The sequence below is a fragment of the Tachysurus fulvidraco genome, chromosome 8 (genome assembly GCF_022655615.1).
Source record: "Tachysurus fulvidraco isolate hzauxx_2018 chromosome 8, HZAU_PFXX_2.0, whole genome shotgun sequence".
Lineage (NCBI taxonomy): Eukaryota > Metazoa > Chordata > Actinopteri > Siluriformes > Bagridae > Tachysurus > Tachysurus fulvidraco.
Window position 1 is genome coordinate 24,046,778 of NC_062525.1, and position 16,072 is coordinate 24,062,849.

Below are 16,072 nucleotides of genomic sequence, written 5' to 3' on the forward strand. Positions count from 1 at the left end.
GTTGTGAATGGTGCTCTTCTCTTTGAACTGAGCTTAATGTCCAATTCCCAATCTACTACCCTTTTCTCATGGTATAGAGTGGCAAGTTATTATCTACACTGAATATGTATGTCACGACACATCCCACCTCTGCAGAGTGGATGGTATTTCTCTAGCAACTCATAGGCTTATTACTTTTTTATTACCTTTTTGAAGGGTGAGGTGCCTTCATTCACCATAATTCCCTAGGACTGGGCCTCCTTCTTTTACTGAAGTCCCTTAAGGGCCCCATTATGAGCCTATTCAGAATGTTAAAAGGAAATGGGTATGAAAACTTTTTTTAAAGTTTTTTGTTCTTTTAATGAAAATTGGTAAAGATTTGGGGACTTACTTACTCTGGTATTAGGCATAAATAGCATGAATTCAGCATAAATGCCCTGCAAAAACTATGCTAATTATTTATAATTTTAACAATGGGAATTGTTTCAATACAATGACTTAAACAATGGTGATGAATTTGGTTCCTAGAAATGCTGTTTACTTTCATTCTAAATGACTGTCTGAGCAGGGTAGAGTGGAGTGTGAATCTGTGGATAGTGATGGAAAAGCTACACTGGGGACGACGACTTGTCTCATCAGTAAACCGATTTTCAAGACAAATGGTTTGGTGAGCGCAATTGAGTTTATACATTATTTTTTTCTCTTATAGATATTTAATGCATTAAGAAAAATGACTAGGTATTATATTTTGAGTTATGCCTAGGATAAAGATGAAAGTAGTGTAGATTTTTAAATATTGGCTCTTTAAATAGAAATAAGGGAAACGATGACACAATATCTGAATTGCTGTATTACCCCTATAGGCTATCTTTGATGTTACATATGGCATAAACAGAGAAAGTAACTTTGACAGAATGATGAAATTCACTGCATCTGCTTCCAGGTATGATCTAATATAATTTTAATTAACAAAACGAGTACTAGTATCTATACTTTTTTGGGGTTTTCACATTTTTGTTCATTGTTTAACGTAATCAGATAAAATCTGCTAATTTTTTGGTTTGAAAAGAGGATTTTTTGAAAAAGAGGAAGAGCCCACGGATTTTAAAATCACTGATGCACTACTTTTTTTTACACATGAATTTGCATTACATTAAAAGCATAGAGAAAGTATCACAACATTTTTTTTTACTGAACTGATAAAAATATTCTGATATTTACAGTGACAATGACAAACATTCACCTAACAATGAACTCTTCAGAGAAAAAAACATTGATGTTAAATATGCCATCTACGTTTCGATGACCAGGTTAGTTGACCATTTGTTTTGCTGATTTATAGTATTAAATAAATATGTATATAAGTTTGCTATATTCTTGTTTACATCTATCAATAAATGGTCAAATAATGTAATCTGCCAGTAGAACACACACACATATATTAATGGGCTTTAACTGTGCAATTTCTGTTTGTTTAATTGTCCGTGAGCAATATCTCACTTTATATGATTTTATGTCAAGGCATGAAAATTCCACTATTCACATCAACTTTACTGCAGGACAAAATAATCTTGAGAGACCAGTCCACCAAATATTCAAGGTATAAATAAATTAAAAAAGAAAGAAATGAATAAACCCTTTGATGTGCAATTTTTATTTGGTTATTATAAAATCTTCACTTCCTCTCAGGTGGAAAATTTCCTCAGGGATTTGAGCTTCAACATTTTCATCAGAGTACCCATAAAATTAGGAGTTAAGGACATCTGGACTAATAACTACTTGGAGGTACTGTAAATTGACATTAACATTACTGCAGATATATATCTTTGACCGACTATTTCTTAGATTTAAATGTCCACCATGATGACTTCACTGCCGAGCCACCACAAGACATCCTCCCACATACATGTCTTTTAAACTTCCTCTTCATTTCTAATAAAGATTGAAACAAATGTTGGCAAACCAAAAAAATGGAAATAAGCATAAATCAGACCAGGTCCGCTGGATGTCTCTGTAGAAAGATATCAGAACAAATAACAAGCATTAGTCTCGGTTAGGCCACACCCACTTTTCCTTCTCCAGCCGCTGAGCCTTGCTTCCTGCTGTGCTTTCCTCCTGGAGGGTGAATGCTCCAGCGGCGCTCCTGATTGGTCCGTGTTTTCCTGCTGCTCCGCCCCGCTCTCACTTGCCGCGGTGCTGAACCGCCGCCTGTTCCTCTCTCTCGCTTCCGGGTTGCCGCTGCAGTGGGCGAAGAGCGGTTTTTCCTCTGTGTGTTTGCGTTGGTGCCCGTGCCGCCGTCACAGTCCCCCCCCTTTGCTCTGAGCCCCCACCTGGTAGCCGTTGTCCCCAGAGGGCGTAGCGCCGCGAGAGGCCATCGGCGTTCCCGTGCTGGCTCCCGGCCCGGTGTATGACCTGGAACGAGAAATCTTGCAGAGATAAGAACCACCTTGTTACCCTGGCATTGGTGTCCTTCGCCTTGGCCATCCAGAGTAGAGGGGCATGGTCCGTCACCAGGGTGAAGTGCCGCCCTTCCAGGTAGTACCGGAGGTCCTCCACAGCCCACTTGATGGCCAGGGCTTCTCGTTCCACGGCGACGTAATTTCTCTCGGCGGGGGTCAGCTTCCGGGAGATAAAGAGGACGGGGTGCTCTTCCCCATCAAACTCCTGTGAAAGGACGGCTCCCAGCCCTGTTTCGGACGCATCCGTTTGCAGCGAAAAGGAACGACCGAAATCCGGGTTCCGGAGTACTGGCTGGGTGGTGAGAGCCTCCTTGAGCTGGCGGAACGCCCGTTCTGTGCCATCCGTCCAGTGCACCCGATCCGGCTGACCTTTCTTGGTGAGGTTTGAAAGAGCGGCAGCTAGAGAGGAGAAGTTAGGCACAAAGCGTCTATAATAACCCGCTAATCCCAAAAAGGCCCGTACCTGTTTCTTTGACGTGGGCCGGGGGTATTCTCTCACGGCCTGGACTTTCTTCTCCTGGGGCTTTATTTAGCAGTCTCCGACCAATGCAGTAGCCCAGATACTGGGCCTCAGACAAGCCCAGGTGGCACTTGTGGGGGTTTGCCGTAAGACGGGATGTCCGGAGAGCCCCCAGAACCTCCCCCAGATGGAACAGGTGATCGGACCAGGTGGAGGAATGAATTACTACATCGTCCAGGTAGGCGGCAGCGAAGGCGCGGAGAGGCCGGAGGACGATGTCCATGAGGCGTTGGAAGGTGGCCGGGGCCCCATGTAGGCCGAACGGAAGGACCCGGTACTGCCAGTGGCCATGTGCGGTGCTGAAGGCGGTCTTTGGCTTTGCCTCCGGCGCCAGGGCGACTTGCCAATAGCCCTTCGTCAAGTCCAGGGTGGAAATAAATCGAGCCTTCCCCAGCCGCTCCACTAGTTCGTCTACTCGGGGGAGGGGATAGCTGTCGAAATCTGGTTGAGTCTCCGGAAGTCGTTGCAGAGACGAACGGACCCATCTGATTTAGGCACCAGCACAATGGGGCTGGACCAAGGGCTGGCCGATTCCTCGATAATCCCCTCTTTCAACATACGTTCTACCTCCTCTTCGATGGTAGCGCGTCGGGCTTCCGGGACCCTATATGGTCGTTGCCGTACCACCACCCCAGGAGGGGTCTTGATCTCATGGTGTACCAGTGCCGTGCGTCCTGGGCGAGATGAGAAGACATCTGCGAACTGGTCCAGGAGCTCTGTGAGGTCGTGCTGCTGGGCTGGTGTGAGATCCTCTCCCCTCCGTACTAGGGTCCGTTCTAGGGTATCTGTGTGAAGGGAAGCAAAGGCAGACACCACAGCTGGCGGAGGAATCCACTTTTTTAAAAGGTTGATGTGATATAGCTTGGTGTCTGCACGCTTACCTGGCTGTTGTATCTTGTAGTTCACTGGACCCACCTTTTCGAGGACCGTGTACGGGCCCTGCCATTTTGCCAGGAACTTACAGGCGGCGCTGGGAACGAGGAGCATTACTTGGTCCCCAGGGCACAGTTCCGTTGCCTGGGCTGGTCGATTGTACGTTCTTTGTTGTGCATGCTGGGCCTCCTTTAGGTGTTCCTTCACGATGGGCCCGACGCGCTCGATGCGGGACTGCATATCCTGGACAAAGTCTATGATGGAGCGGAAGGGGGAGGGTTGCTCCTCCCAAGCCTCCCGGGCCATGTCCAGGATGCCCCGGGGCCGCCGCCCAAACAGGAGCTCGAAAGGGGTGAAGCCTGTGGACGCCTGGGGCGTTTCCCGGATTGCAAAAAGGACATAGGGAAGGAGGAGGTCCCAATTCCGTCCTTCCTTGTCTACCACCTTCCGCAGCATACGTTTCAGGGTCTGGTTGAAGCGTTCCACCAAGCCGTCGGTCTGGGGATGGTAGACAGACGTCCTAAGGTGTTTGACCTGCAATAGCTGACATAAATCTATCATTAGTTTGGACATAAAGGGCGTACCTTGGTCACTCAGGATGTCTTTGGGATCCCGACTCGGCTGAAGAGCAGAAGCAGTTCTCTGGCCACGCTCAGAGTGGTGGCCTTCCGAAGTGGGACCGCCTCGGGGTAGCGGGTGGCGTAGTCCACCATAACCAGGATGTACTCATGGCCCCGGGCAGACTTTGGTAACAGCCCAATGAGGTCCATGCCGAGTCTCTCAAAGGGGACGCCAATGATAGGTAGGGGAATAAGGGGGGCCGGAGCTGGCTTCAGGGGAGAGGTTCGCTGGCATGTGGCGCAGGCCCTGCAAAATCCCAGGACCTCTGCGTTCATGCCCGGCCACGTAAACCGATCCCGCAATTTCTCTAACGTGTTCTTGGGCCCCAGGTGGCCTCCCAAGGGGTGAGTGTGTGCTAGGTGGAGCAGGGGGGAGTACGTTGGCGTGGCACCACCAGTAGGTCACAAGGTTCTCCTCTCCTATTGGTGTGGAAGTAGAGCAGCCCATTTCTCACCAGGAAGTACGACGGGGGAAGTCGCCGTTCAGGGTCGGTGTTTACTCCCTCCACCCGCCAGATCTGGCCCCAGCAGTGCTTCATCCGGTCATCCTCTTTCTGCTCTTTCCCAAAACCTCTCTCTTGGGTGGCCTGTTGAAACAGGGAAGACAGAGGGTTAACCTGCAACGGGGGCTCACCTGGGGAGGAGTCTCTGGTGTCTCGATCCTCGTGAGCCATGTACGCCCGGCGGAGCCCTTCTTCCCCCGTTCCGACACACTCTTGGCATTGGCCTTCATGGCGGCGGCGAACCCAGGCCAGTCGTGTCCCAATAAGAGGGGGACCGGGAGGTCTGGGATAAGGCCGATGAGGAGCGGCCACTCTCCTGCTGGGCTCCGGTTCTTGACCTGTGCGGTGGGGACCGAGCGGGCATCGCCATGGACACACGAGTCCCCACCGACTTTATGGGGCCGGGGAGTACGGCCGGGCGGGCCAGGGTGACCGTACTCCCCGAATCCAGGAGTGCAGGCACCGGGTGGCCATTTACCTCCACAGTAAGACGGGCCCCCTTTGGAACGGTGGGGGTGTGCAGGCCGCAGCTTGTGAGCCATTGTTTGTGGGCCTGGGTTGGAGTTCTGAGGTTCGGTGGGCATGGGCTCATCAACCGGTCCCAGGGTGGGGCGTCTATACATCGTTTTTTTTCTCCCAGATTTCTTCCAAAACGGGCTGTTGCCAGGGCTGGGGGTGGCGGGCGCTGGCCTGGAAGTCTCTCCAAGCCTCCCGGCCCATTTCGAGGGTGGCCTTGGCATGTTCCAGGGTGTTTAGGAGGTCCTTTGTGTCTCTTGAGGCCCTTCAGCCCAACAGCCTTCCGTTCTTCTGCCGGTAACGCCCGTAGGAACCGGTCCATGGCCACTCTTTCCACAACCTCTTTGGCTGTGAGGCGATCGCTCTGCAACCAGCGTCTGGTGATACGCAGCAGTTCATCCATCTGGGGGCGAGGGTTGCTGGTTGGATCATACCGCCACCTGTGGAAATCTCCGGCCGCAGTTACAGGGGAATGGCCGCAGCGGATGAGAATTTCTTCTTTTAGCGTTTCATAGTCCCGAGCCTGGTCTGGATCCAGTGCATAATACGCAAGTTGAGCGTTTCCGCTGAGCAATGGGGCTAAGGCATCGGCCCATTCATGTTTGGGCCAGCCCTCCCGGTCCGCCGTGCGCTCGAAGGTGTCCAGGAACGCCTCCACGTCATCTTCGGCGCTGAGTTTTGTGAGCCGGCGCTGAGCATCGCGACCGGGATCAGTCACAGCTGGTTAAAGTGGTAAATGACCAACTACTTGGCTTTGATATGGGTCAAAGCTCCTTGGTGTTGCTTGAACTTTCTGCAGCTTATGACACCATCGATCACACTATTCTCCATGTTAGGCTAAAAATGTTGGCGGTAAGCAAACAGCTGTGTTTCTTAGATTCAAGGCTGCAGTGCAGACAAAGATGAGCAACCCACAGTCCAAGATTTTGTAGCAGCACTGAAAAAACAGCCAGAGGTGGTGAGTAACTGTTATGTCTTTCTTTAATAACCTACCATTTTAAACATCTAGCAGAGAATCTTTGTGTTCTTGAGACTCTTCATAGAAATAAATGCATATAATTAATAATAGTTTTTTATGTATTTGTGGTGTCTGGGTTTTAGAATTGCTCTGTAGCTGTGTGCAGAGTGTTTAAATGTGCAGCAAATCTCATTAAAAATCAAGCAATATACTACAGCATCTCTGGTCACGTCAGCTCTGGATTGCTTGAACAGGTATATCAATGATGCGCTACTACATTACTGGTATTTCCACCAAAAGTCCTACATCTCTGCATTAATCATTTATGTACACTACCTTTTAGATCGGATTGATATCAGCCATTTTTGAGCTGATCAGTACAGCAACCCTGGACTACAACGAAACAACATATATCTACTCCCCCTCTGGTTCTATAAACACTGCACCTATTGGCAAGGTATGTCAGTGGGCTGAGACTTTAATGAAATCAGACTGATCATGAGCTAATTTTAGTTTATCAGATATTAAATGGTAAATATTGAAATGCTGGCATTGAAATAAATAACTATAAAGTCACATGACTTTCACAGACCTCTGGTGTGGTGGTTATTGGACTCAAAGTAACAGGATGCAGTGCAGCTATAGGATGTGATGTCAATAGTTGGGCGAAGGCTCCATCTGGCAAGTAGAAGAGGGATTAGCAGGCATGGTTGTAACCATTAAAGACTGCAGGTTGATTGTAAAGATTTCTATACTGTATGGAAGTTATGCCTGATGGATCAGGAATCTTTGACTATCCACAGCACCACCATGCCAACCTCAGCTTCTAGTGGCTGCTAAAAATGACATGTTTCTTAGAATATTATTATCCAACACAGTACTAGATACTATTATAGATAGATTCTGAATTTACTTACCAGATTGGCTTGTTATTGCAACTGTGTCCAGATTAATACCCAAGTGGAGCTGTATGGGGAGAAATTCCCACTTAAGGAGGTAATTGGTGGTGGTGTAGGAGGAATTGTGCTTTTAGCTGTTATCACTGCTGCTCTCTATAAGGTGAGTGCAGAGATGATCATTATTCTTCAGTTTTTTCTCATTTTTACATTTGAACACAACAACCTTCTGCACTCTGCTATATGTTGCATGACCTTTTCTATCACTCCTAGACTGGGTTCTTCAAAAGCAAATATAAGACGATGTTGGAGGAAGCAAGAGCAGCAGCCAGAGACGGAGGAACTGGAGACAGCCTCGTGGCAGAGTGAAGAGAGATCACTCTGCTTCACATTCATCAAATAAACTGCAAAATTGTGTTTAATCTTATTACACATAGTATAAGGTGTCAGTCTGGTGTTTCTAACCGTAAATCTCCTGAAATGCTATTCAGAAAGACATCATATGCTAAAAAAATCTAACAATTTACAATTAAATTCATAAGTAAACCTGCTTAAAGTTTCTTTTATCGCTGTTGCAGCTTGTAGTGATTTTAGGAAAGCTTACAATACACAGTATTATGGATGGCATGCTATATTCACCATGTGTTCAGACTTGAACTGGTGCTTTGAGATCACATTTGAACTCTTAGGGTGTTTTCACATATAGTTTGTTTTAAAAGAACCAAACCCAGTTCACTTAAAGTGAACCAGAAAAGGAACTAGTCGAATGTGACCTAAGTCCGTTTGGTGTTCACAATATAATGGACTCAAAAGAGAACCCAGTTCTCTTTTTGGTCCTCTTTAGTATTGAAGTGATCTCAGACCCTTTTGTGTTCACACTTCATAAGAACTCAGAACCCAGAATTCTTTGCAGCAATGGATTTTGGGTATTTTGGTATTTGGTGCACAGCGTTTGGAGGGCTCAAACGAACTATGTGTGAAAACACCCTTATTTGCTCAAAGAGTAAAACCTATTTGTGCACATTTTGATGCCTTGGTTATAATACTGCATTATTTCTTGTGATAACTAATGAAATCTATTTTATATATTGACATATATATATATAATTTGTTCATTCTTCAGATGTGTATAACATTTAGCCTAATGTATAATGGTGAAAAAAAATTGTATTTGAATAGATGATCTGTGTACAGTTTACTTGATATATTTTTAATACAGCTTAATGCAATTTATTTAATCATTTGTCCAAACATTTTAGTTTTCCTGTCACAGATTTAAAAAAAAAAAAAAGCTTTTGTTGTTGTCTCTGGGAAACTGAAGAGAAGGGCAAAGTTTATAAATTAATGTGATTTATGATTATGCCTTAAAAATAATTAAAAAAAAAAAAAAAAACACACACACACACATTATGAAATGTACGTTTTTCTGTAAATATGCTCTATTACGCTCCATTGTTATGGGATACAATATTACCTGTTGATACTCTGCCTCCTCGTGGCCATAATTGCAAACACATCCCTTAAATAAAATCCATTTATTTCAGAATGTATTCAGTTCGTTATTATCAATAATTAATCATGTTTACTCCAGCAACAAATCTAAATAATTATACAGTGTGAGTGTGAAACCATAAAGTTTTAAATCTCTAATGTTTTTTAATCATTAGCATCTGATGAATAGAAATAGAGCAGAGTTTTCTGAATTGAGCTGACTGTAAATTCCATTTGAAGTCTATTCAGATTTGAGACGCCAAATTTTCTGCGTTTTTAGGCAAAACTTTTATGTAATTAATTTTAATTATGTATAAATAAAATATATATATATATATATTTTAATATACACATATAAAATAATTGTATAACCCTAACCCATTCATAAACAATCATTTAAATATTATATTATTAATTAAAATGTATCTCATTTTTAAAATAAATTCCAACCTTCCTGCATTATGCATTTGAATTATACTTATTAATAAAAGAAAATACCAGATTTATAAAATAGAACGTTTGAATTGTTATTTTTATTTTATTTTTATTTTTTGTTATATTATTTTGTTACTAACTAACAGTAAATAATATATACAGATGGGTCATTCCGCTATAGGCCTTTTTCATTATCTATTCTGGTCAGCAGGTGGCACTAATGTTAGTATTCAGGACAATCCTCTGTCAATATGCCTCTACAGTACTGCACTACTATTTTGCACTTTTGGTTAGATTCTAAATGCATTTCGTTGCCTTCTTCCCACGTGCAATGACAACAAAGTCGAATCTAATCTAAATAATAATTACATTAGTACTTGTTTACCTACGCTAATTTGGCATGTCAGGATAGTGAAACAGACTATAATAAGCCATCCACTGTTAGTTTAAATGTTACCTGTCTGCATGTGAATCCCAGTAATGTCCATATTTGATATTTCTAATAATAAATTATAAACACAAAACAGAGGAGATTTTCTGCCATGATCCCCTTTGTAAATCATGTTGGATTGTGACCCCTAGTTGGAGCATCTGAGGCATAAACACGTCTTTATTCAGAAGAAATACAAAAATTATGTCATTACTTTTTTAAAAGCTTTTATTCAAAGAGGCAAATAGTTTTTAAGTAAACAGAATTAATCATTTGCTGGCTTTTGTGTAACAAAAATGTCTGCTCTATAAGCAAAGAACACTATATTCTTGTATGGTGGAATTGTTTCAGCAGGCAGACAGACACACACACACACACACACACACACACACACACAAGGTCTCATTTTGTCTTGTCTTTTTTCTGCTTTCCTCTAAGGCATGTCCTTCTCTGTAGGTTGGTGTAGAGGAGAGAAAAGTTGATGATGTACGTCGACACACACACCATGCAGAAATCTTCCAGAACAAATACTAAAATAGAAGCTAGATAGATCGATCCAGCTACTGACACCCAGGATGCCATGACCAAGAAATGTGCTGCTGTATTTGAGACCATTTGACCTGCAACAGTGAAAAGAAATGTTCAATTTACAGACCATGTCCCATTGTTTGTTAGAGCATTCAGTGATAAGTTGTATAAGGTTTAATGAATGCTAAAAGCTAATGGTAGTTCCTTTGTAATTACTTCAGTAAACTTAAAGCTGCACAGATGGTCTTATAGAAAGCTTGGCTGTATAGACTCACCTAGGCCTAGCTGCAGAGTGTAAAAGATGATGCCTAGTAAGCTGTTCGGTTGGTTCAGAATGCTGTCCTTTTCAGCAAACAGCTGAACGAGACCAAATCCACGTCCCCACCTGACAAAAAACACGCAGAGCATATCAGGGCTGATCAGTGGCTATACAGTAACTGATGGTTCATGTTTGTGACGTTTACCAAGCCTGTCTTTATGCTTCATAGAAACTTTCTTGCTAGATCTGGTTAGTCTTAAACATCTTTAGTGAACTTTTTTTATTAGATAAAAAAGCCTAGCAACAAATTTAGTGACTTTTAGAGAAGATATTAGTGACTGCTGGATTTCCAAAACCCCGTCGACAATTCTTTTTTTTCCCCCAATGCCTAATCACTGACCACCATTTTTACCCAAAGCACAATCACTAATCACAATTTTTCTCAATGGCCAAAGACTAAACAATATGCACCAAATGCCCAATCACTAATCACCATTGTTCCCAATGACCAAACACTGTGTGCCAATGTTATCAGTACCAAATCACTAATCACCATAATACCCAGTGCCCAATCAACAATTAACTTTTTCCAATGCCCAAATCACTAACCACAATTTTAACTCTAAAGCCCAATCAGTAATCCCCATTGTTCCCAAAGATCAATCACTAATTACAATAATTCCCAATTCCCAGTCAAAGACCACCAGTTTTTCCCAAAGCCGAATCAATAGCCACCATTCCTCCCAAAGTTCTATTATTAATCACAATAGTTTCCACTTCTCAATCACTGACTCTTTACTATTCCTAACAACCAACCACATACCGCACATATCCGTCTTGGTGGTTTTAAACACTCTTATTGTTTATAAAATAACAGTAATAACAGTAATTCTATTCCTGTTTCTTGTATATGTATAAAATGCATAAACAGTTTATTTGTAGCTACAATGAAATTTATTTAAAATAGATTAAATAAATATAATTTTCTATTCTGATAAAACTCTATTATATTCTATTCTAAACCGTTTTGAGAAAATCTTCATGAAATCTTCACGATTTGGTGTGCAAATGATTGTGAAGATGAAATGAATGAATATGCAAATGAGCCCGTGACGTCAGTTCGTTGACTTTTCGAGCTGACACGTGCTAGCTTTCGCACTGTTAGACGTGGCATTATCGGTGTAGCGCTTTAGTGATGTGTGTGTGTGTGTGTGTATATATATATATATATATATATATATATATATATATATATATATATATATATATATAAGTATAGATATATGGATATATAAATGGATATGCATATACTTTTAAAGATATAAGATATAATTATATAATTTTACCTGGAGGTGAAAACCTTGGAGCAGCTGACAGAATCAGCGAGGTCGCACATAGCCCTGTAATTTGGGTCGTTTTCTCGTGACAGCTCCACGTGAAGAGCATAAACCGACAGGATTAATCCTAAAACACAAAACACGACCCGAACCCATCTTTCCCACCTCGGTACACTGTCTTTTGCTTTACTAGAAGACATGCTAGGATGCAGATTTACTTCTGAGTCAGTCCAGAGTAATTACAAGACCACTTATTCGGAGCTCTTGTTTACTTCTGCGAGTCCTGAAAAGTCAACTTCTCTGCTACGTGGAAAAATCCGGGTCTCGCTCTGTGATTGGATGGATGTCCGTGCAGCCACGAGTTCTGATTGGACAGTCGATATGCATCGTTATGATAATCATTAATAATTTCCGTTGTTTAGATTTTTAGAGTCTAATAAATTCCCCACATCGTATCCTTTGGTGTGTCCATATACACGTGTGTATAACCTATTATTTTAAGTTGCTGAGGGTTAAATCCTGTTTAAAATCGAAGCAGATCACAAACAGAAAACTCATGTTAATCATCCAAACCGTTATGACGTGTGACATCCAAACGCCACGTGTGAAAGTACAGTTTACTTTATGACTATGAACTGACTATGACCTGAAAAAAATCATTCAAAGTGAATACAATCAAGTTTATAACCTAAGATGTTTAAAAAAAATACTAAGACAGAAAAAAATAGAAAAGTGCACAAGGTAAAATATTAAATAAACTCCACTGCATTACCATGCATTCACTAACTACACCTCTTACAGCTAAACATTGACCAAAGCAAACAGTTGGGTTTTTATCGTCCTGAGATATGGGGAAGATCTGACAGGGGGAGAAACTGTTCCACTGTTTTGGGGCTGCAACTGGAAAAGGACGTTTACCCTTAATTATTCAGAAGAACTTGATTCTAGCTGATCAGACTTTAATGTAATGTAGGATGTAAGTGGTGCGAATACACACACTGTCTACAAAACAATCATTAAACCTTAAAATCAACTGAAATGTAACTTGTAGCAAGTAAAGAGAGACCAATACAAGAGAAGATTCCCCATGTAACTGCATGGAAAGCAGAATTAATTCATCTGTTTGTCAAATTTTAGGTTAGATTCTGATTTTTATATGGTTATGTTGTTACCAAGTTGACCAAGAAAATTCACTGGCTATCAGATTTTAATCTCACTCAGTCAAGCATGGAAAGGCATTACAGTCATTATCACCAGATTTAATTTGGGTGTTGGCAGGTACGACTGTTTATCACAGGTACAGAAATGCTAGGACCAACAGACATTAACAAATTATGAGAAAGTAAATAAATATTCATGAGCTCATTTACCATCACTGGTAAGACCTGTAACAATTCACAAACATAAAATCAGTAGATGTAAATGTTATAGCACATAACAACTGTATCTTATTGTATTTGTACATGCTACACTTAATGTTGCTGTCATACTGTTTTAAAGTACCATGTGGTGCTGCAGTGTGTTAGTGTGTCTGTGTTTGTGTGAGTGCGTGTGTGCGTGTGTCTGTGTGTCTGTGTGAATGCGTGTGTGTGAGAGAGAATATGAGTGTCTGTGTGGTCAGGGTATATTCTGGCAAACGGTTTCCCTATTGCGGTTTCGCAATCGGCAGAGCAAATGTAGCACACGCCGTTTACCAACTCGCGATGGGTAATTCGCAAAGCACAACATTCCTTCCATTTACCCAGCGCGAGATCATAGGAAAGAATTAAAAGTACGAGGCTCCAGGTGCAAGAGGCGGGGCAACATTTACCAAATTTCAAACTTAAAGTTCATGCAAACGGATATTACCAGACAGGTTTCAGTCAAATATTTATGTTTTATTTAGCATTTAACTATTTAACTATTTTATAAACATGCATCCTCTTCTATGGTTAATATTCTCATCAAAGTGAGCATCATAAACGTAGGAATCAAAATAATAAAAGATAGGCTACTACACCTGTCAGAGGAAATCAAATTTATTTTTGTGCCCTTTAATTTATTCTTTAAATTTATTATGTTTCTATGTTTGTGTTAGATAAATCCATTTGTGTGAAAATTGTATCACAAAAACAAGTAAATTGATGCTGAATAATAATTAATTACGTTTCGTATAGAGGGGGACACAGGAGTGGATTTTCAAACCTCTCCCGTCCCACTCCCAGAAAAAAATCCCGTCCCATCCCAATCCCGCAAAAAAAAAAAGACTGGGTAAAATCCCAGCCCGTCCCAATCCCAGAGGAATGACTCCTATTCCCTCCAACTTCCGTGTTTTTTTTTTTCCGACTCCATTTTTAATTCTCGCGGCTTCTAGAGAGTGCATGGGGAAGACGCCTTCCCTTATATTTTTGTGTGGAGCACGTCATTCATTTAAGCAGCAACAGATTATATTTTTATTTATATCAAAAGTATATGTGTGTATTCCCGGTCCCGCCCACTCCCGCTGACATTTTTTATTTTTTTCCTGTCCCGTTCCAGTCACATGATTAATAGTGATTTTGTTGCCCATCCCACAGGATTCCCTCTTCGTATTAGTAATTCTCTCAATGGCTCTGATCGTCTATTAAACCGCATATGATTGGTCAAACGTAATAACCGTGCAATTTGAATTTTTACGCACTTTTAACTGCTCAGTCGGAACCATGAGTTTATTAGCATATGAAAACATTATAACAAACATGTATGGACACCAGGATATGTAAATATCAGATCGTTTATCAGAGCTGGGTATGCAAAGGTTTTTTTTTTGCTAAAAACAACGCCTACTGGTTAAGTTTGTATAATTCAGCCTTGGTTGTGTTGTTATTTTTCCATATTAAATAAACTGATGACCAAACCGATTTTTCACACACACGATAATAATAAAATAAAAGCAATCTATACAATTTTTTGTTGCAGAAAACAATTACAGATTTGACAATAATGCAAAATTTAAGTTAATCATTACACATTTCATTCGGATCGCGGTTGAAGCCACGGGTGGGTCGGAGGCGGATATGAGAGATATGATATATTTATATAAGTGAACGTTCATTTAAAACAGCATTCATTAAAAAAGGATTAAATGATATCGAAGCTGCCGGGTGATTCGGGTGACGTTTATGATTCGAGCAACTGTAATGTACAGTAAGAAAAAAGATTAAGCTGTAGATGATTTTAATTGCAGTCTGAATGTCCACATCAGTGGTCATCATCACTATTTCAGAATGTGGTAGACAGGTGGTTCTAAAACTGTATCAGCATGAGACCCCCTGGCTGTATGCAATGTGCATCCAAGTTTGTGTCCCCTTCCACAGAAAATGAATGACACGAAACAATTTCAGACTTACAACCATACATATGAAATAATACAAAAGAATGCTTTATGCAATGATTTGATAAGTTATGTTGGTTGGTAGTCTTTTTCTCTGATGATTACATTCAATAAATTCTATAGGCATAGTTCATAAAATGTCAAAAGTGTGGCTTGCCCTCTTTGCCATCTGGCAACTCCGCAGGAGGCATGATGACCATCCGTTTGGAAACAACTAGGTTAAAATCCATATTAATGGACTTTTATTACATAAGATAATATATAATTTTATTACAAAATGGAGGTTATGCTTTGGTGGGGTTGTTGCCACTGTCTTATTTGTCGAATTCTTTATACTTAACTGGATTAGTATGTACTATGTTCCAAATATTTTTGTTTTTTTAAATTGATTCACACTTAAAGACTGAGAAGCATAGTATAACCTTTCAATGATAGATCTTGTAATAACTATATAACTTATAAAAAGTTTGTTTGTATTGTTTAAGTCTGTTATTGAATTACTTGTACTGCTTCTCATCTTGGCCAGGTCACTCCTGTAAATTTTAATCTCAGTGAGTTCAACCTCTTTAAATAAAGGTTAAATAAAATAAATAAATAAAAACTAATGGTTAATTGTTTTCTGTTTTTTTTTTGTCCAAAACTTGGTTAAGTTACATTTCCTCTGACAACTTGGCGTAGTAGTATATAATAATATAATCCTTTTATTATTTTGATTCCTAAATTCATAAATATTTGACTGAAACCTGTCTATTAATATCTGTTTGCATGAACTTTAAGTTTGAAATTTGGTAAATGTTGCCCCACCTCGTACTTTTAATTCCTTCCTATGATCTCGCGCTGGGTAATTGGAAGGAGTGTTGTGCTTTGCGAATTACCCATCGCGAGTTGGTAAACGGCGTGTGCTACATTTGCTCTG

The 16,072-nt window shown here is 41.2% G+C and overlaps 2 protein-coding genes across 3 annotated transcripts in view; one reads left to right on the forward strand and one right to left on the reverse strand.

The window, feature by feature from the left end:
• LOC125145310 (integrin alpha-M-like) overlaps positions 1-8,857 on the forward strand; it is a 115,861-nt gene extending 107,004 nt beyond the window's left edge. For both annotated transcript variants that reach the window (XM_047817109.1, XM_047817108.1), the window contains exons 21-30: positions 548-646; positions 843-922; positions 1,203-1,289; positions 1,501-1,579; positions 1,669-1,764; positions 6,348-6,428; positions 6,572-6,682; positions 6,772-6,885; positions 7,377-7,487; positions 7,598-8,857. In XM_047817109.1, the coding sequence (XP_047673065.1) occupies positions 548-646; positions 843-922; positions 1,203-1,289; positions 1,501-1,579; positions 1,669-1,764; positions 6,348-6,428; positions 6,572-6,682; positions 6,772-6,885; positions 7,377-7,487; positions 7,598-7,693 (954 nt within the window). In that variant the 3' untranslated portion in view covers positions 7,694-8,857. The remainder of the gene's footprint in view (positions 1-547; positions 647-842; positions 923-1,202; positions 1,290-1,500; positions 1,580-1,668; positions 1,765-6,347; positions 6,429-6,571; positions 6,683-6,771; positions 6,886-7,376; positions 7,488-7,597) is intronic.
• A 1,033-nt stretch (positions 8,858-9,890) lies between these two features.
• Positions 9,891-12,123, reverse strand: vkorc1 (vitamin K epoxide reductase complex, subunit 1). The gene is made up of 3 exons (XM_027163189.2): positions 11,814-12,123; positions 10,484-10,593; positions 9,891-10,300 (listed from the first exon to the last, which is right to left on the reverse strand). The coding sequence occupies exons 1-3, from the start codon at positions 12,002-12,004 to the stop codon at positions 10,083-10,085; spliced, it is 519 nt and encodes a 172-aa protein (XP_027018990.1). The 5' UTR covers positions 12,005-12,123; the 3' UTR covers positions 9,891-10,082.
• Between the last annotated feature and the right edge of the window lie 3,949 nt (positions 12,124-16,072).

Excerpts from the sequence above, each read along its gene's own strand:
- vkorc1 (XM_027163189.2), bottom strand. The coding sequence starts at position 12,004 with ATGTCTTCTAGTAAAGCAAAAGACAGTGTACCGAGGTGGGAAAGATGG. Across the intron at positions 10,594-11,813 it reads TCCAAGGTTTTCACCTCCAG|GTGGGGACGTGGATTTGGTC; the intron begins GTAAAATTATAT and ends GTTTTTTGTCAG. Across the intron at positions 10,301-10,483 it reads CACTCTGCAGCTAGGCCTAG|GTCAAATGGTCTCAAATACA; the intron begins GTGAGTCTATAC and ends TCACTGTTGCAG.